The 20614-nt window shown below is 34.4% G+C and overlaps 1 protein-coding gene across 9 annotated transcripts in view; it reads right to left on the reverse strand.

The window, feature by feature from the left end:
* Usp34 (ubiquitin specific peptidase 34) overlaps positions 1 to 20614 on the reverse strand; it is a 246358-nt gene that overhangs the window by 131872 nt on the left and 93872 nt on the right. For all 9 annotated transcript variants that reach the window (XM_063229478.1, XM_063229475.1, XM_063229480.1 and 6 more), the window contains 4 exons: positions 20282 to 20371; positions 18411 to 18506; positions 3487 to 3569; positions 802 to 956 (listed from right to left, as the gene is read on the reverse strand). In XM_063229478.1, the coding sequence (XP_063085548.1) occupies positions 802 to 956; positions 3487 to 3569; positions 18411 to 18506; positions 20282 to 20371 (424 nt within the window). The remainder of the gene's footprint in view (positions 1 to 801; positions 957 to 3486; positions 3570 to 18410; positions 18507 to 20281; positions 20372 to 20614) is intronic.

Here is a 20614-nt window from a genome sequence, read left to right on the forward strand (position 1 = left end):
TGCTCACTGTATTTTGTGGTCACGCCTAATATATTCTACCACAGAGGTAAGAATTCAAGAACTTTCATAATCTCTAAAATAATAATAAACGTAGGGACAGGGCTATAGCTCGGTGGCATTAGCGCCTGCCTGACAAGCGTAAGGTCTTGAGTTCAATTCCCACTACAAAAATAATTTTAAAAAATAACAACAAAAAATTGCAGTCTACTGCCATTTTTCCATTGATTTTTAAAATTAAAGTGGGAATAGCTCATTTTGAAAAATAATTACCTGAACCAATGTGACATCTGGTGAGGAAGAGTAAGAATTACATCTTTACTATCATGAATATGCTTTGCCTTCTCAGAGATCTACATCTGGAAACTGGCTATTTTTGCCTATAGGACTGATAGGACCCATAGCCATTTAAATAAGGAAGAGTCACAGAATACAGCCCTCACTTGCAGATTTGGGAACCACCTCTGAAAACCATAAAATGTTATTAAGGATTCTTAACAACAAATGCCCCACCAATCTACATCTATAATTACTGTTGCTCTCATGAGCTACTCTAATTATATAAGCAACTGAACATATTTATAAAATAAATTAAGCATTCAGCTATAAATACTTAAAGAGAAAAATCAGAGTAGCAAAAAGTTTTACAAGTACTGACAAAATCAGTATATTATCTGATTTTTTAAAAAATCTATGGCAAAAAAAAGAAAGGAACACAATATTATACAGTTCCTATTTCACAAGATAAAAAAGGGATACAGCAAACCAATGTAAAAAAATAAAACTTTCAGGGAATCAAATTACCTTCTCCAGAAAAAGATGCTTGTAGGTTTCCATTCCCATGGCATGTTGATCTTTACTTCGAACTTGATTTAAAAACCAATGAAGTGCATCATCGTAACACTCAGAATCTTCCACTAAACAATGCCATAAAATGTCGACTTGCTCTAAACTTAATCCTAGATAAAATTATAAATTATACACTTTACCATCTATGCAAAAAAATCACACATCTCTCCTTTTTCTTAATTTGTTTTTTCCTTTGTTGCCTCTTAAGACAGGACTAGCTATGTTGTTTAGCCTAGACTCAAATGTGCAATCCTCCTACCTCAGTCTCCAATGGGATGTATCTCTCAAGAGTGCATGTGTGTGTGTTTATGTGTATACACATACAGTCTATCTATATAAAATATGTATGTAGTTTTTGCTATCTAAATAACAATTCTTCTGCTTTTCTGTTTAGAAAAATCCTTATCACAGTATATAATACTCTTGGTTCTAACTCTATGTACCAGAAACATCCCTCCACTCAAAAATCTAAAGGAGACATCTTAGACCATTGTAGACAGAGTATTTATTAAACACTTTAACATAACTTATGTTTTCAAAATGTAAATATAACCTATGTGCAGTCACCTAAAAGCACGTATCTTATAAAGTATTTCAGAAAGGTCAGCTATCATTCTCCCTAAAAAATGAACGCATCATTTTATTATAGTAAAAATGATTTGGGGGAACATTTACTTGAGAAATTAGTTCTAAGATTTGAGAATTACAAGTGTGAATAACACAAGGCCAGTTTCCACATACAGAGCTAAAATAATACGCATTATTTCAGTAAACTCTAAGAAAGACCTTCATGATAATTAAAGCAAACTGACTGCCTAAAACAGACAATAGCAAAATCTGATACAATTACCTTGAGAACCAGATTAATGAGATGCAATCTTCATAGTACTTTGACTCAAATATTAAAAGATTCTCAACTATGACAGAAAAAAGGAATGAACTACTCAGAAGAGAAGGCATTATAGGGAATAACAGGAAGGCATAAGGGAGCTGTTACTGAGATAATACTAGATATATGTTTTATATGCATATGAATATGAGAAATAAGACAACCCAAAAGCCTAGAACAGGAGTTTCTAGCTACTAAAGGAGTTGGAAAACATAGGGTAATTTTCGAGAATCTAAAGGGACATGATGCACTCAACGACCATCACTAAAACTTTAATTGGAAAAGATCAAAATCTCAAATACTGGGGCTGGGGATTTAGCTCAGCGGCATAAGCGCCTGCCTTGAAAGCAGGCAGTTGTGAGTTCAATCCCTGGTACCAATAAAAAGGGGAAAAAAAAAATCTCAAATACTGGAAAATATCTCAAAAATTGTTCATGTAGTAACAATATGTAATCCAAAAAGATTTATATTACAAAAAAGTATTCTAGCCGGGCACAGTGGCACAGGTCTGTAATCCCAGCATTCGAGAGGCTGAGGCAGGAGGATCGTTTCAAGTTTGAGACCAGCCGGGGCTACAAAATGAGCTCAACGCCAGCCTTAACTGCACAGTGAAACCCTGTCTCAAAAAGATCCCCTCCCCCAAAAAGTATTCTATCAATTTTTCAAAGAATTAGCTATTAAACATTATATACTCTAAGAAGAATGTGTGCCCTTAAGAACCAATAGAAAATTATCTAATTTACATTAGATAATTAAAATGAGGGAGATAAATGAAAATAGTTAAGTCTTCAAAATAAGATCCCAGTTACTCACAGTGGACTATACAGTAAAACAAAACTGTTTTCAAAACTGCAATTGTTGGTGCAATTTTATTTATAAATATATATATATAGAGAGACAGAGACAGAGACAGAGAGAGAGAGAGAGAGAGAGGCACTAACAACCCCAGCTCTTTCTTTTCTCTTGAAACAAGCTCCTCTCCCAAATTACTGAGTGCTCTGGGCTCAAATTGGCAATCTTTCTCCCAGGGTCCTTATGTCATCATGCCCATCTGATTCTCTACTTTAAAAAGCAGAAAGATTAACTACAGTTAAACAGAGTTTAAAGTGAAATAAAACTGAGATCTCCAAATGTCTCTATCATTTATGAACCTAAGTAATTTTGAAAAGATTAGCGCTGACAATAAACAATGGCTATTTCCAACTGAAATGTCAGCAAGTTTCTGAAACAAAGAGATGCAGCTACCCTAAAGTGATATTTTCCCCCATTCAAAGTATTTTGTTTTTTGAAATATCCCTTATGGACAAAATTAGCATTTTGTAAGATGGAAGCAAAAATGATAACATGACAAATATGCTCATTTTAACAAATAATAATAAGAAGAAGATTGTGTTTGGGAACTTAAACAGTATACGAAAAAAATATTCTTAATAATGATAAAATCCTGCAAAAAAAAAAAAAAAAAAAAGGAACACTAAATGACAACATACTCAATGATCATGGGCCAAAGATTTAAAAATTATTATTATTATTATTATTATTATTTTAGATTTAAAAATTATAAGAAATCTTAAACAAAATCCTAGAAATTACAGTGTAAATATGAATTTCACTTGATTTAATAAAATGTATAAATGTTGATAGAATTTAGAAATATATTGAGATTAGTTCAGAAATCTAAAGGTAGAAATAAATTTACACTCTTCTGAGGATAAAAACAGATTATAATACATATGTATTAAAAATCTTACTAAAATGATCAGGCGATCCCAGAGTTGAAAATACACAAGTCAGGAACTGAAGTCTAACTTGAACTTCGGCACTATGACTATACCTATTTGAAAAAAATTAAAATAGTTAACTTCGGTTACACAAAAAAAAGGTCAAAAAGCCAACTACTTTTAAAACATACACTGCTTAAGTATAATAAACTCCAAACTGTAACAAGTTATTTTCAAATTAAGATGAAAGTTTATAAGAACTCAATAGTAAAGCAAAAGAAATGTCATTTTAAAATCATAGACAAATAAACTGAACCCCAAAAAATCACATCTTTATTTAAAACTTACATTTCATATTATTATTCCTGAGTAATAAATAGTACTATCTTCATTGAACCAGAAATACTAACAGTCTCCATAAATCTAGTTTCACAAAGAATACAACTGATACAAAACTGGCATTTTGAATATTATTTGTATTCTAAACAATTACAATTCATATGAACAAATTCAATAGTTATTGTAAGAATATAGAAGCTTAAATAGATGGATTTACATTAATTCTGGATGAACTGAGTCGGCAGTCATTATTTGTAAAGGAATAACATTTTGAGACAGGTGGGTTAGTCTGTCCATGAAAAAGTGTAGGAGGTAAACATGAAGAGGTAGACAACAATCGAACTGTGGCCAGCCCAACTGCCAGAATGAAGAATTTGGTGTTGTTCTGATAGAAAAAGAAATCACTGAAGACTGCTGGGGAATAACCCGAGCACTTGGGATGCTGTGGTAGGAAGATCATTGCAAGTCTGAAACCAGCCTGGGCTACAAAGTGAGCCCAAGTCAGCTTGAATCACATAGCAGGACCCTATCTCAAAAAGACCAAAAAAAAAAAAAAAAAAAAAAAAAAAATTGATGGGGGGATAGGTTGGGGATGGAAATAATAATCTGGTTGCATTTCAAAATTGCTTAGGTAGTTCAGTAAACTGTGTACTGAATGGTGTTTACATGATAATCAATATTTTAGTTCCAGTAAGTATCTGAGCATCCAAATTGATGAAACTGAATGAATGCGCTTTTATTACTGTCACAGATCAAAAAGAAGATTGTGAATGAACTTTGCAAACTTCTTTGCCAACATAAGGCACCTCTGAGTCACATCCTAGTTTATACCGGGAACCAAACTCAGCACCTCATGCTTGCCAGGCAGGCAATGTGCCACTCATTATATCCCCATTCATTCATGAGACAGGGTCTCCCAATGTAGCCCAGGTTGAACTCAGGAACACTTTCCTGTTTCAGCCTCCTGAGTGCTGAAACTGTAGGCATGTGTCACCACGCCCAGCTGAGAGGGTCTCTTAAATTCAATTTCCTGACTTGAGTGGCGGCACACACTTGTATCCTGGAACTCTGATAGGCAAAGAGATTTCAAGTTCAAGTCCTACCGTATCAACTTATGGAGACCCTGTCTCAAGATTAAAAATAAAAAACAGTTAGGAATATACAAATAGCTCAAAGAAAGAACACCTCTGAGTTCAATTCACAATATGACCAAAGAAACAAAACCAAAAACAAAATTCCTATAACCTTCAAGTGCAAAATTTCCTAATTTCCCAAAAGGAATCAGCTTCTTAAAAGTTATCTTAGGTTCACTAGCAAAGTTTTAACATTAAAGTTTTCTAAAGAGGTCCAGGGATTTAGCTCAGCAGCCTAAGCGCCTGCCTTGCAAGCAGGCAGTCGTGAGTTCGATCCCTGGTACAGATAAAAAGGAAAAAGACAAAAAAAAAAAAGTTTTCTAAAGATCCCAGCACTGGGGAGGCTGAGGCAGGCAGATCATTGCAAGTCAAGACCAGCCTGGGCTACAAAGTGAGCTCAAGGCCAGCCTGAACTGCATAATGAGACCCTATCTCAAAAAGACCCCAAAAAAAAAAAAAAAAAAAAAAAATTAAATTTACTTAATATGTCTTTGCTTCTCTTTAGTATTTCTTAGTAATGTTAACAAGGGAAACAAATTTTCACTAATGTTAGTGTCCCTTCTGAAGATTAAAATATATGTAATACATGTGGGGAGGTGTTAAGGAAAGACATGTAGTAAATAATTAACAGCTTAAAATGCTACACAGCTAAAATTTAAGAACAGTTCTTTTTTTTTTTTTTTTTGTCTTTTTCGTTTTTATCGGTACCAGGGATCAAACTCACGACTGACTGCTTGCAAGGCAGGCGCTTATGCCTCTGAGCTAAATCCCCAGGCCCTAAGAACAGTTCTTCACAGCTTAATAGCTTACTTGTTCTTAATAGTCTTTAAATAAAAAGACAGGTTTGGTGGCAGAGGCCAAGTACTTCAACTAAGGAGCTATGTTATTTTGGTTAATGCATTCCTCTGAGAGTCTACAGGACATCAATACTGGACAAGAGAGAAATGAAGTGCTGCCCTTTGCAAAATGTTTTTACAGTCAAAGTACTTTCCCCCCTAAACCTGCATCCTCGAGTGAGGGATTCAAAACTGTAGAAGGCATGAATTCAGTCCCTTTGTCTTCTCTTGTATAAACTTCGGTAGTCTAGCCTTTGGCTCCACACTTCCAAAAACCCTGCCTGCTCCATCAGAAACCATAGGCAACTGGAAATACCCACCAGGAAAATATCTTGGAATCTCTCAAAGTTAACACCAGCACAGACAACTTCTAATCCACAACTTCTGACATTAGAGGAAATGCAAGATAATAGTCTCCTATAAAGGCATGAAACTTTAGGGACAGCCTAATGCTTTATTTTTATTGATTTATTTTCACAGTATTTTGGATTGAACCCAGGGTCTTCAGCATGCTAAACAAGCTGTCCATCACTGAGCTACAACTCCTGAACTTTTGTTTTAGAAACAGGGTCTCACTAAGATGCTCAGGCAGGTAGCAAATGTGTAATCCTCCTTTTTCCACCTGTTGAACAGTTAGATTACAGGTGTACACCTCTAAGCCTGGTTTAAACTAATGCTTTAAAAACAGTCAAATACTGCTTCAAGAGGAGTAACTGGAAAGACACAGACTTTGAAAAATAGTTGTAATTTTTATGGGTTTTAAGAGAATGCATCTTGTTTATAGAATGGAGGAAAAATTACAAAAATAATTTGGTAAGAGTCACAGAATAAAGTGCCTTTAAAAGTTGTTAAACAATGAAACTGGAAATGTTAACTGAGTTTAGATTTTAGAGGGCCCAGGATAGTATGTGAAAGACACTGGTGTTTTGTTTTTCAGGCAGGATAGAATCTAAACAGGGTTAAAGGGCAAAATTTTTGTTTCATACTGTGTACAGTTTTACTGAGGAAACTACAGTTTGTAGAAAATTTACTATGTGCTAGATACGATTTATTATATCATTTCATTCCTATAAAAATACATAAAATAACTAGAATTTACTGGAAAAACAATTGAAATAAGATAAAACAGTTTCAATGCTCATGTAATTTCCTCTAACACCATAATGCTTTCCTAGTTTAACATGGATAAAGAATGAACCTGCAAGCTGGAGACTGACACACATAAAAAATAAATTCAAAGTTAATTATCAAAACAACAGTAATCCTGGGCTGGTTTAGCACATGTCTAGAATCCCAGCATTCTAAAGGATAAGGCAGAACTGCAAATTCAACTACAGCTAGTTACAAAGTGAGTTCAAGGCCAGCCTGAACTGCATAGTGAAACCCTGTCTCCAAAAACAAACAAAAAAGAAAAAGAAAAAAAACCCACGACAACAAAGAAGAAAATACAATAGTAGTACTTGTGAGGTCAACTTGTGAAAAGAAATGGAATATAATTGGTATTAAGATAGATGTTGATGGAAATACAATGTAGTACTTATAAAAATGAGTTATGGGCCGAGGATTTATCTCAGCAGCATAAGTGCCTGCCTTGCAAGCGCGAGGTCATGAGTTCGATCCCCGGTACCAAAAAAATATATATATGAGTTATACAAACACTGGCTGAGCAGGCTGACTGGGGGAGAGCCAGATGCCAGCCATCTCCCATGGGTTGACGCCATTCGCCACTAGTGGACTGCAGGGGAGAAGTGTCAGCAAGAAGCTAAGACCTGTGAGTTGCTGTCATGCACGGGCTGGTTGGAAGAGTCAGATACCAGTGCCGAAGGGAAAAAAGAAAAGCCACCTCCACCTGCCCGACTTCCGCCACCGGCTGATCCGGAGAAACAAAAGGCTATGATGATGGCTAATGAGGTAAGACACAACTTAATGCTTGTAGTGTTTAGTGTTTCACTGATTTTGCAGGCCTAAAGCCTAATCATCTATTCAGAGGATAACAATACTCAACGCAGCATATATGGGAGATCTTCTGAAAGTGGTGGCCATTGTTAATTCCCTATTAGCTTGTTTTGAAATCCTGTATCATCCTCATTTTGTTTGATTGGATTTTATTCTGTTTTATCTTGTTTGATGCTGTGTCAGATGGCATGGGCAGTTATTTTGAGAATAACAAGCTATATTATATTAGCTATTTTGGATTTACTATTATCTTGAAGTCCTGTATTGCATTCATTGTTTTGTTTTTATTGGTTTTGTTTGTTTCTGCTTTGATTTTACTGTGTCTGGGCATATGGCCAGCTATTTTGAACACAAGAGGAATCATGGTAACCACTGCTGATTTCCTATTATCTTGTTTTGTTTTCTTTTTTTTTTTTTTGGTCTTTTTCGTTTTTATCGGTACCAGGGATCGAACTCACGACTGCCTGCTTGCAAGGCAGGCGCTTATGCCGCTGAGCTAAATCCCCAGCCCCAGATTTCCTATTATCTTGTTTTAAAATCCTGTGTCACACTGTCTTGTATCAATTAGCTTTATGCTGTTTTATTTTGCTTAGTTTTATTCTAAAATAAAATTTAAAAAAAGAGAAAGAAACATTGGATGGGTATAAAAAGGCTGGCTCCATTTTTTATAATTATACAGCCTTGGGCAACTGATATATACCTTGTAACTTCAGTTCTCAGTTGAAAAATGAAAGTGTCTATCTTGAAATAGTTATTTCCTGTGTATCTTCAAATAAAGTTAAAACTTCATACTGAGGTTTTTTGTTTTTGTTTTTTTGTAGAACTTACCTGTCATATAATAATTATCAATGAACAGTGAAATCTTTGACTGGGATATCAGTCTACATTACTGGTAATTTTTATCATCATCATACATCACTGGAAATAAAGAGTACACAAAAGCTCCCAGTCTCTTAGCTTAAGAGTTTTATGGTGACTGGGAAAACAGTGCTTCTCTAAAAGGATGCACTAAAATCTAGGGCAAACGAGTGGATTCATTTCTGGAAGTATATTAAAGTCTATACCTTTGGGCAGATTAGCACTTAAGTGTACTTATGATGGTTTCCTACATGGTGATTTTTCTCCATAAACAGTATGATTTCCTCCCCCCCCCCCATAGTATGATTCCCTGTCTCATTCAGTGATATACTGGTACTGACAACAAAATTATTTGATATGGACATGTTTACACCGATCAGTTCAACAGTATAAATACGAATTACACATGCAGCTTATTCAGAAATTTTAAACATAGCTGTACTACTTCTAATTGATTTCTTTCAAATCTCATCCTAAATCACTTATTCCAGTGATTTCAGTACCCACAAAATATTTTGTATATTGTACAATAAAATATTCATCACTTTTACCACCAGTTTTTAAATGTCATATATGTATAAAATCTCCTACTGCTGGCATCCAGCAGTATTTTTCTCTATATAATAGAGAAAAATACTTCAAATTAACTATGTTAAAAATAAACTGTTAAATATATTATTGGAAGTACATATTGACAAATTTTGAACCTAATACATTATGATACCATCCTAAAAAACTAAAGACAATGATGTTGATTTTAGAAAAATGTTTATCTTTTTAAATGTTTAATTTGATCTCTAAGAATAACTTTCAATAAATCTCAATAGTGAAGGAGATTAAAACTGACAGTAAAGATGACACTAACAATGAAATCAGCCTATCCCGCACCTAGAATCAAGACACCTAGAAAATAACACGGTAAAGGAAAAAAAAGTAGATCTCTGGGAAATTGGACACACAAGAAAACTTGGAACTAAGCTGGGACTGGAAGTCTCATTTGATCCAGCTATTCCACTTCTAGGTACATTCCCAGAAGAACTGAAAACATCATACCACAGTGATATATGTGCACCCATGTTTATAGCAGCACAATTTGTAATAGCCAGATCTTGGAAACAACCTAAGTGTCCATCAACTGAGGAATGGATAAAAAAGTTGTGGTATTTTTATACAATGGAGTACTACTCAGCTATAAAAAAGGATCACATTGAGATATTTATAAATAAGTGGATGCAGCTTGAGACTATACACATAAGCAAAATAAATCACACTCACATGTATAAATACCATATACTCTCCCTAGTGTAAGAAATGGTAAGAATACATAAAAGTATGTGATAATCATGATTCTTCATTATATTTCTTTGAAGCCTTATAATGTTTACATTCATTAGTTAGAATGGTTTTACTCTGGGTTGTTTGACTTTATTGTCTGTGATGGTATGAACAGCTATTCTGAAGAAAACAAGACATTATAATAGCTAGTGATGATTTAATATCATCTTGTTTTGAAGTCTTACCATGCTTTTGTTCTTCTGTCTCCGTCGGTTTTATTATGTTGTATCTTACTGGATTTTATTATGTGTGATAGTATAAACAAAATTTTTTATGGACAAGGAGATAATATAGTAATCACTGTTCATTTCCCGTTAGTTGGTTCTGAATACCCTGTAATATTTTCATTCTCTTGAATAATTTTACACTATTTTGTTATGTTTGATACTATAGTGTACAAAAGTATACTCAAATATTTCAAGGAAAGAGACATTATGGTAGCTACTGTTATGTCAGGTTGTCTGGTGGTGAAATACTATGTTTCTTAAATTGTTCTGTTCTAATCTGTTTTGTTATGTCCTCTTTTATCTTAAATCTTTTTATAATAAAAAAAATAAAAAGAAAACTTGGAACTAGACAGAAGCAGGAGAACCAGAGCACCATGCAGACAGAAATGAAGCAGTTTGGAAACCTGACCAGGGCTCCCAGGAAAAAAAACTGTCCTCATTAATGGAATACAACCCTAGCAGTACCACCAAGAAAAGCCTATGGTTATTTGTGACCTGCAAAAACAACACAGGGTTTTTTACTCTGTAAGTGACTGCATACACATGGCTCAGTTGGCAAAGAAATGCAGGGTAGCACCTTCCTTATTTGAGAGTGTTTAATTAGAAGCTATTTTAAGCAGTTAATTGTTTTAAAACTGAGCTATACAACAAATGCACTTCTGGGCTTATGGAATCACTCTACTACTGTGACCAAGTAGGAAATGACCAAAAAGACAGTTGTAAATGGGGAACACAGGCTAGACACAAACCTCTCCCTCGCCCCCAGCACAGAGAAGTTTTAGCCCAGAATAAGAAGTAAAAAGTTCTATCCTCTGAGCTGAGAAACCAGAGCAGTCATGTGTCACTTTCAAAGGGGACTAGATCTGACGGCACAGACATTAAGTATAGCAGACTGCTTGATATCCCCCTCTGCCCACCTCCATGTGATAAAACTAATGAGATCAAGGGTACATCTCAGTTCGGACAATTGCCACAGCCTAAGTAAGGTATAACAGAAGAGAGGGGCCACACAGTAGGGGGATGATAACTCATAAACCCACAAGCTGCAAAGCTAGTAGAAAAAAATCATGACTTGGGAAACATAAAGGACATGAAAACTGGGAACAGGTGGAGTGAACACAGCTTTAGGGCAGATGTTACTGACACAAAACACTCAGCAGGAAAAGCTGAGCAAGTTTCAATAATCACAAAGGAGTGTGGAAAAAGAATAGGTGTTAGTGAGTCACAATTCCTCCCAAATATCTGGTGGATTTCAATACCAGAAGCCAGTAGAATTTAACCTCTTAATCAAAATCTTATTTTGGTTGTCTTTTTTTCTCTGAGTTTTCAACGGTTTGAGTTTGTTTCCCCTTTCGTTTTCTTTATTCTGCTTTTTGTGTTTTTTCTTCTATTGTTTGTTCCTGTTAGTTTTATCTACCAATTTCTTTTACTCCACAAGTGTCCTCTGTTTTATTTTTGCCATCTCCTTCTCATCTTCCTTTTCTTTATAGCAAGTCACTGACTTATGAACAAGTTCCATCCCAGCAGAATTGTTCCTAAGTTGAGTTCATTCATAAGCTGACAAAGTGAGTTTTAAACAGTATACCTGTGAAAATTCACAACTTGAACTTTTCTGTCGGAGACTTACTGTATTAAATTTTACTTCTTTCATTTTTCCCTTTCCCCGTCCTCTATTTTTACAAGTTTTATTATTCAGTTTGTTAATCACTAAACATTTAGTTCACTATATGCTATCATTGTTAAATGCTTTTCTAATAAGAATGGTATAGTTAGGGCATGTAGTAGACATTTTGTTGTATGTCAATATTTGGTTTCTCTTTGTGTCTAATACCACTGTTGTCTAAAACCAACACCTACCTGGAAAATAATCAGCCTTGCAAACGAGAGCTCAAAAATACCCATTCCAATCAGCCTGTCCTTGCCTCACCTGCCTTAAATAGAGACTAGCTACCAAGCAGGAAAAACATATTAAACAGAAATTCAGGAAAATTCTACTGAAAGTATGGGCAGCAGAAGTGACCAATGTGAAAATACTGTCAAAGCTGGAAGATAGGGCTGATATACTTGACCATATACTCAGAGATAAAAACAACAAAAGAACATGGAAAATAGTTTAAATATCTGTTAGGTAATAAAAATTATTGAAAAATTACAAGATAATATGAATGGCAAAAATGTAAAGTATTTACAGTGAGGAAAGAACATAAAATATAGGTAAGGCATAAAAAAAGTCCAAATAGCCATGATTTTTAAAAACCTCTCTGTAACACATCATAGACAAAAGCCCAGAAAACCAACATAAGGACAGAATCTTAAAAAGCTGTTGAAGCCTGGCACTGTGGTGCATGCCTATAATCCCTGCATTTATTTGGGAGGCTGAGTCAGGACCACAATGAGAGTTCAAGACCACCATGGGCTACACGTGAGTTCAAGGCCAGCTTGAACTACATAACAATATCCTATCTCAAAATAAAAACAAAACAAACTCCATCAAAAACAAAAACACAAAAATGGAGAAAAGCAAAAAAATCACTGATAAAGATAAATCCATTTGAATTAAGCAGATTTCTCAAAATAGATTCTAAACACCAGGATCACATGGGATGAAGGGGTAATAATCCCTAAAAGAAAACCACTTCCAAGCCAGACAAATATATCTTGCAAAACTATCTTTAAAATTAATGGAGAAATAAGATCTTTTTATAGCAAAGAATACAAGAAACTCATGACGATCAAACCATCACTCCAAAAAATTCTCAAGGATACCCTTGAAAGAGACAATAAAGCCAACAATGGCAAAGAGTCTAAACTAATGTATATGTCAAGTAAGGTAAGCAATTAAGAAAGGAAAAGGAGGGTGCAACACAAAAATAACATAGTAACAGAAATATGTTAATGCTTTCAGTAATAACTTTTAATGCAAATGGTCTCAATTCCTCAATCAAAAGACAGAGAGATTGGCAGATCAGATCATAAACAGCAAGCCAATGCTGTGTACAACATACTTTTAATTCAAAAAGAAATTCACAGAGTAAAAATCAAAGGATGGTGGGGCCAGGGATAGTTCAGTGGCACAGCACCTGCCTAGCAAATACAAGGTCTAAGTTCGATTCCCAATATTTAAAAAAAAAAAAAAAAAAAATCAAAGGACGGGAAACGGGGGCCACGAATTTAGCTCAGTGGCATAACAGCCTGTCCGGCAAGCTTGAGGTCATGACTTCAATCCCCGGTACCACCAGGAAAAAAAAAAAAGGATGGGAAACGATATTTTATGTAATAGGAAGCCAAAAAATAGGTAGCAGCAGTAGCTATACTATTTTCAGATACAGTGGACCTCAAGCCAAAACTGATCAGAAAAAGCAAAGATGGTCACTACATATTTCCTAAGGAGATGATTCAACAGAAAGCAATAAGAATTATAAATATAGGCTGATATAGTGGCACATACCCGTAATCCTGGCACTCACAGGTTGGGGTGGGAGGACTGCTGCGAATTCAAGGCCAGGCTGGGCTACATAGTGAGTTCTAGGGCAGCCTGGACTACATAGCAAGACTTTGTCTCAAAAAGCAAACAAAAACCAAGCAAAAGAAATTATAAATACATATGCACTAAACACTGGCACACCAAACTTCAGAAAAGAAATATTACTAGACATAAAAGATCAAATAAACACTGACACACAATGGTACCACTCAATATTCCACAAACTTATTTTAAAAACTTATAAATTTAATAAATTAACAAAGATCACAGTTGACTCACATCTTTTAACAAAGACTTTTGATACATACAGTGTTCTGCCCAACAACAGAATATGCATTCTTCCGAGCAGCACAAGGAACTTTCTCTAAAATAGACCACATGCTAGCCCATAAACTGTGGTTAAATACAAAAGAATCAAAATTATTCTATCCATATTGTCAGGTCACAGTGCAATAAAACTAGAAATCAATGGCAAAAGGAAGTACAGACTATGCAGAAACATGAAGACTAGACAATGTACTCTTGAGTAACTGATGGGTCACAGAAGAAATCAAAGAAATATTAGTTCCAAGAACCAAATGCTACTACCTATACATCATACTAAAACCTGTGGGGCAAATGAAAGCCCTAAGATGTAAGCTGGTAACTGTGAATGCCCACATCAGAAAAACTGAGCCAGCCCCTACAAATAACCTAAGGTCCTAAAACACAAGAACAATCCAAATCTAAAGCTAGTACCAGGCAATGAAATTATAAAGATCAGAGCAGAAATTAATTATGTTAACACTAAAAAATAAGGTTGCAAAGACTGAATCAAACATCTGGTTCTTTAAAAGAATATAAACAAAATAGACAAGAATATAAACAAAATAGACATTGTATCAAAAAAAGCACAGACATATATTAAAGCAATTAGAAATGAAAAAGGTGAAGTCACAAAGACAGCACCAAAATCCTGAATATTATTAGTAACTACTTCAAAATCCTGTATCCCAATAAATTGGAGATTCCAGAAGAAATGGATAGATTCTTAAACACACAGGAATTATGACAACTAGACCAAACAAATACAAAAATATTGTAGACCAATTAACAAGCAATAAAATTGAAGCAGTTAACATTCTATCAACTATGAAAGACCCAGTACCAAATGGTTTCACGACTGAATTCTGCAAGAACTTCAGATAAGATTTAATGCCAAGAGTCTTCAAACACTTTAACATGTTCCTGCTGACTGTCAGTACCAGTGGTACATAGATGATTGTTCTATTGACATAACTGTCCCATTGGCTTGTAACACTGCTGGTACAAATGGATTTCATCATTTTTATTACGCTTTGCACTAATAAAATTAATAAAAAGTCTACAAATGAACCAAATCTAACTACCTGAATTTCAAGTTACTGCTCAAATATAAATATTAATACTATTCATGCCAATTTGGTGGAGGGGAAGTAACTGGTAATCAAACTCAGGACCTCACAACTTGCCAGACGGCACTGTGCGACATCTCCAGATTACCAATTTAAAAATTGTTATAATACTATAATAACTCTCAAATTTATTTCACTAAAGAAATTTTATATTCATAATTTATCAATGATTCTCTATAAACTTTAACATGGAAGTCTTACAAATACTCCATTGCTGTACCACAAATTAGCTGTATTACAATTTTTAAAATCACTTTGAAGTTTTCCTTAAAGAATTATAATAAGATGACACTTAGTCTACTAAATCAATGCTCTCTTTACACTATTGTAGTCAACGACCCTGAGTAGAGCTACAAGCCGCCTGATGCTACTGGCAAAACCAATCAAATTTAGAGCTGCCTAGCAATGAGACCTGAATTTCAGCCCATCCTGAACACGTTAATGAAACTAAAAGTGGAAGAGTATCATCAAACTCATTCCTGTAAGCTGCGTTACCTTATCCCAAAACTAGACAAGGACTCAACTAACAGAAAACTGCAGGCCACTCTCTTTATTGAACACAGATACAAATGTTCTCAATAAAATACTAGCAAACAGAAGGTAATAAGTCATTAAAAAGATCACACATCATGACCAAGTAGGTTTCTTCCCAGAGATGCAGAGTTGGTTCAACATATGCAAATCTATAAATGTAATTTATCACCTAACCACAAGGAAGGAGGGGGGAAAAAAAAAATCACAGTATCATTTCAAATAGACACAAAAAAAGGTTTTAACAAAATTCAACATCTGAGCCAGGCAGTTGGACTGTTCTAAGTTTGAGATCAGCCTGGGATACAAAGTGAGCTCAAGGGCAGCCTGAAATCTGTCAAAAAGACTGTGTGTGTGTGTGTGTGTGTGTGTGTGTGTGTGTGTGTGTGTACATTCATTTGTGATAAAAACCCTGAAGAAAATAGATATAGAGGATCTCTTATCTCAAGCTGATAAAAGCCATTTTTCACAAACCCACTGCCAACATCATCTTAAATGAGGAAAAACTGAAAGCTTTTCCTCTGAAGTAAGGACCAAGACAAGTGTCTTAGTTACTTCTCTTGTTGCTGGGGCAAAATACATGGCAGCCAAAGTTAAAAGGAGGAATGGTTCATTTCAGCTCACAGCATGAAGAGGTTTAGTCCTTGGTCAGCTGGTTCCAAAGCAGAGTAGCACAGTAGAGGGGCACTGCAGAGAAGAAACTGTCCATGCTGTGGCAGGCAGATGGCACTGAAGCAGCAAGCAGCAGTAACAGAAGCAGCAGCAAACCCAAGCCTTCCTTTTCCTTTTATGCCATCCAGACTACAGGCCATTTGAGTAGTGCCATCTACATCCAGTGTGGACATTTCCAATTCCCATACCTGAAACTATGCTATTCCAATCAGTACACTAATGTAGTACAACACAGTCTTAATCCCAGTATAACACATCATAGATCCAGCCAGCTCTGAAAAGCCCCACCTATGACTGCATGACGCTTTGGAGGAACATTAGATAAAACCACAACTAGGCTGTCCACCAGTATACCATAGGACTTGAAACTTAAGCCAAAGCAGTCAGGCAAGAGAAAGAAATAAAACAGATACATATAGGAAAGGAAGCAATCAAAGTATACTTACAACATGATCCTTTCCATAAAAGACAAAAAATCTTAAAAGACTGCTAGAACTAGTAAATTCATCAGATAGCAGGATACAAAAATCAACACACAGAAATCAATAGTATTTCTGCACACCACTAATAAAGTCACTGAGAAGGAAATGAGAAAAACATACATAGTGGCTTGAAAAAAAATTACGTCCTTAAGAATTAGCCTAACAAAGGGGGATTAGAAGACCTTTATAACAAAATCCACATTGCTCTGAAAAAGAAAACTGAACAGAACATCAGCAAAATGGAAACATGCCTTGCTCTCAGGCAAGCAGAATTAGTATTGTCAAAATGGCCTTATCACCAAAAAATGATATACAGATTTAATGCAAAGCAAATCAAAATGCCTAAAGAATTCTTCACAGAACTATAGAAAACAATCTTAAAATTCATACACAATCAGAAGTGACCTAGAATAACAAAAGTAATCCTGGGCAACAAGAATAAAGCACGATGCATCATAATCCTAGATTTCAAGTTTATATTAGAAAGCTAGAGTGAGTGAAGAGGCAACCTATAGCAACAGGAAAATAATTTTTGGCAGCTACTCCTCAGAAGACTAAAAACTACAATAAAACTCAAAAAAATTAGGTACCCCCAAATTAAAAAAAAATCCAATCAACAGATAGTCAATTGAAATGATACATGTCTCAAAATGAGTACAAATAGACAGTAAATACATATAAAACACTCAACATTAATCATTAGAGAAACAGAAATTAACACTTCATTAAATTATACTAAATTATACTTCATCTTACTCCAAAATCCAAAAGAGCAGCTATCATTAAGAAATCACAAAATAACAAATACTGGCAAGGGTGCAGAGGAAAAGGGAACTCTTCTACAGTGTCTGTTCAAATGTAAACTTATGGAAATCAGTATGAAGATTCTTTAAAAAAATGAAAAACAGAAATTCCATTCAATTTAGGTTATCCCCTTTCAAATATCTTCCTGAAAGTTAAGACAGTATATTACAATAATATAAGCATACCCATGTTTACAGTAGCACAACTCATAAGAGCTAAGTCTTGGAAGCAGTCTTCATGCCCATCAACACGATAACTCAATAAAGAAAATGTGTTACATATACACAATGCAGTACTATTCTGCTGTACAGAAGGATAAATCTGAGTCAGAATGAAAATGTATGCACCCTGAGACCATGGTAAGTGAAATAAATCAGACATACAAACTCAAATATAGCATCATTTCCCTTATGTAAGAAATCCAAAGAGTAAGTAAACTAAACAGGAAAATAAAAGATCATAGGCAACAGGGAGACAGATCTTTTGAAAATGAGAAGCAGACAAGAAACGGAGTGGGAGCAGAGGATGGGGAATGTAAAAAATTTCAAGGCATGTTATCTATATGCACCAACTTCCCAATATTAATACAATCATTATGTAATGCAATCATACTAATGCAAAACTCAACAGTGAAAGTTAACCAAGAAGTTACATAAGTTATTTTCAGTAAGAATTCTAAGAGTAATATAAAAATTTTTCAAGCAAAAAAATTCTATTTGTCTTTGTTGTTCTTATAATTTTACACAAATGAAACCTTCTGTTATGTTTATTTACTGTATACAACATAGAAATGCTGCAATATTATTTTTCAGAGGAAAGACAATCCACATATAAATATATTGACCACAGTTGAGACGTACTTACAGTGCATGTTTTTGTCTTCCTTCTCTTACAGTTTGAATGTAGTATACCAAATTATCAAAGAAAAGCTTCATCATGTTCAGTTCTTTTTCTGCCCACCTGACCCAATTAAAGAAAAAATAAATTTTTAAAAAGGCAGAATAAGAGAGCAAAACACATGTTTGGAAGGAACTTATTTAAAAAACTTTTTAAAGCAAATATTTTAAATCTTTAAATTTACAAGCCTTATTCATATTTGAATAGAAGAAAGACATAAAGCAATGCTCCTTAATTTCTCTATGAACTTTAAAGTATCATTAGTATCATAATATTAGATAACATGCCTAGTAGTATACTACTATAAATGAGTTTATACTAAAACTAATATATTATTCCATAAAAATACACTACATTCTTTGGTTACTACATAACAAAATTTATTATTATATGGTTTCTTAAATGGTCAATTATGTTTTTTAACAGTCTAAATAAGACAGAAAGAAAATAAATAAAAAAATAAAAAAGAAAGAAAAAAGAAAGAAAAAAGAAAATGCCTAAGTGCTAAATTCCAAAATAACTGAGGAATGGTAGCATAAAATAAAAATAGTGATAAAAACCTTCGGAAACCCAAAGATCTGTATTTCACATAACTTCTGTTAGCAATTTATCTGCTAAATGTATGGGTCAGTAAGCATTAAAATTCCAAAACTTTCCACATAATTTGCAAATCTTTAACATAGCCATGATAGATTGCCGTATAAATTACAATCACCATGCCAATAGTTCAACAAAGGCCAAATGTTAGCATAAAACATGCAGTAAGACATGGGTTTTAAACCAGCTCCCAAACAGTTGCTACATGTCTTCAGTTAAGTACCTGAGTTCTTTTAACTGTTTGCTGTTTACCTTAGATTTGCTAAAAGTCTCTCATTTTTAAAATACTGCCCCCTAAAAGTTTAAGAAATAATATGTACTCAAATGCTGAATCTGCTGTATATAATAGGTTCATAACAAAGGAAAGTTCTTGTTATAACTGATAACTAAACATAGCATTCTTTCACATTATATCACCTTTAAAAACTTTTTTTTGTCTTTTTGAGACAGGCTCTGACTATGCAGTTCAGATGGCCTTGGGCTCACGTAGGTGGTCTTAAACTCTCAACCATCCTCCTGCCTCAGCCTCCCAAGCACTGAGAGAACAGGCAAATGTGCCACCACACCCAGCTTTACAATATTACCTTTCAAAGAAATTCTTTTAATATTAATCACAAATTCTCTATAAATATAAAGAAGCAACAGGATAGTGTAAAGATTATCCCTAAAGGGATATTAAATCTAGAAATGACTTCTAATAATGGAAAAAATTAAAAGAATCTAAGACTCTGTGGGTCTTATTCAAGAGTTCTCTGGTGTGGTCACATACACTAAAAATCTTTTCCCTAAAATTAAAGCATTAATTTCTATAACACGATTCTCTCATTACAAGGAAAAGAAAAAGTTTTCTTTATTGAGAGGGACATAATCTTAATAGGACTAATGGCAGATAAACCTTGGAAATGCAAAACTCAATCCTTCTTGATATACAATAAAAAAAACTCAGCCATTGAAAACCATAAATGATAACTATTATTTTTGGAATGTGCCTATTCATTTATTTACTTAGCAGTACTGGAGATCAAAGCCAGAGCCCCTCAAATGGTAGGTGAGCAGCAGAAAAATTCTCCTAAAATCTTGTATGTCTTAGCTCGTTATCATGACCCATTATTTATAATCCCAACTACTTTGGAGGCTGAAGTAAGGAAGATCCCAATTAGAGATTAACATACAACTTAGCGAGGTATCAGCATTCCCTGGGTTCAAATACCACAAAAATAAGTTATGTCTTTTCTACTTACATTGTAATCCAATGTGTATCATAACTGCTCCCAAACTGCTGAAAAGTGCCAAATAGTTTTGGGAGAAGACGAAGTGAAATTACTACTGATCTGAAACAGCAAAAATAGACATTCACAGAATAAAAGAGTCATTTACTACATTTATTTTTTTACAGAAATTCAGTTATTTAAAATCTTAAAGGATATAATAAATTTTACATATACAAACATCTTAAAAATATAAGTATATTCGTTACAGTTTTTTTCTCTAACAAACAAATTCACTTTATACATGTTAGGCCAAAATAATTAGTTTTTTGCTGATGTGGTCACATACGCTTGGAATACCAGCAT

Source organism: Cavia porcellus, unplaced genomic scaffold (genome assembly GCF_034190915.1).
Source record: "Cavia porcellus strain 051 isolate PalLab524CR breed Dunkin Hartley unplaced genomic scaffold, mCavPor4.1 scaffold_18, whole genome shotgun sequence".
NCBI lineage: Eukaryota > Metazoa > Chordata > Mammalia > Rodentia > Caviidae > Cavia > Cavia porcellus.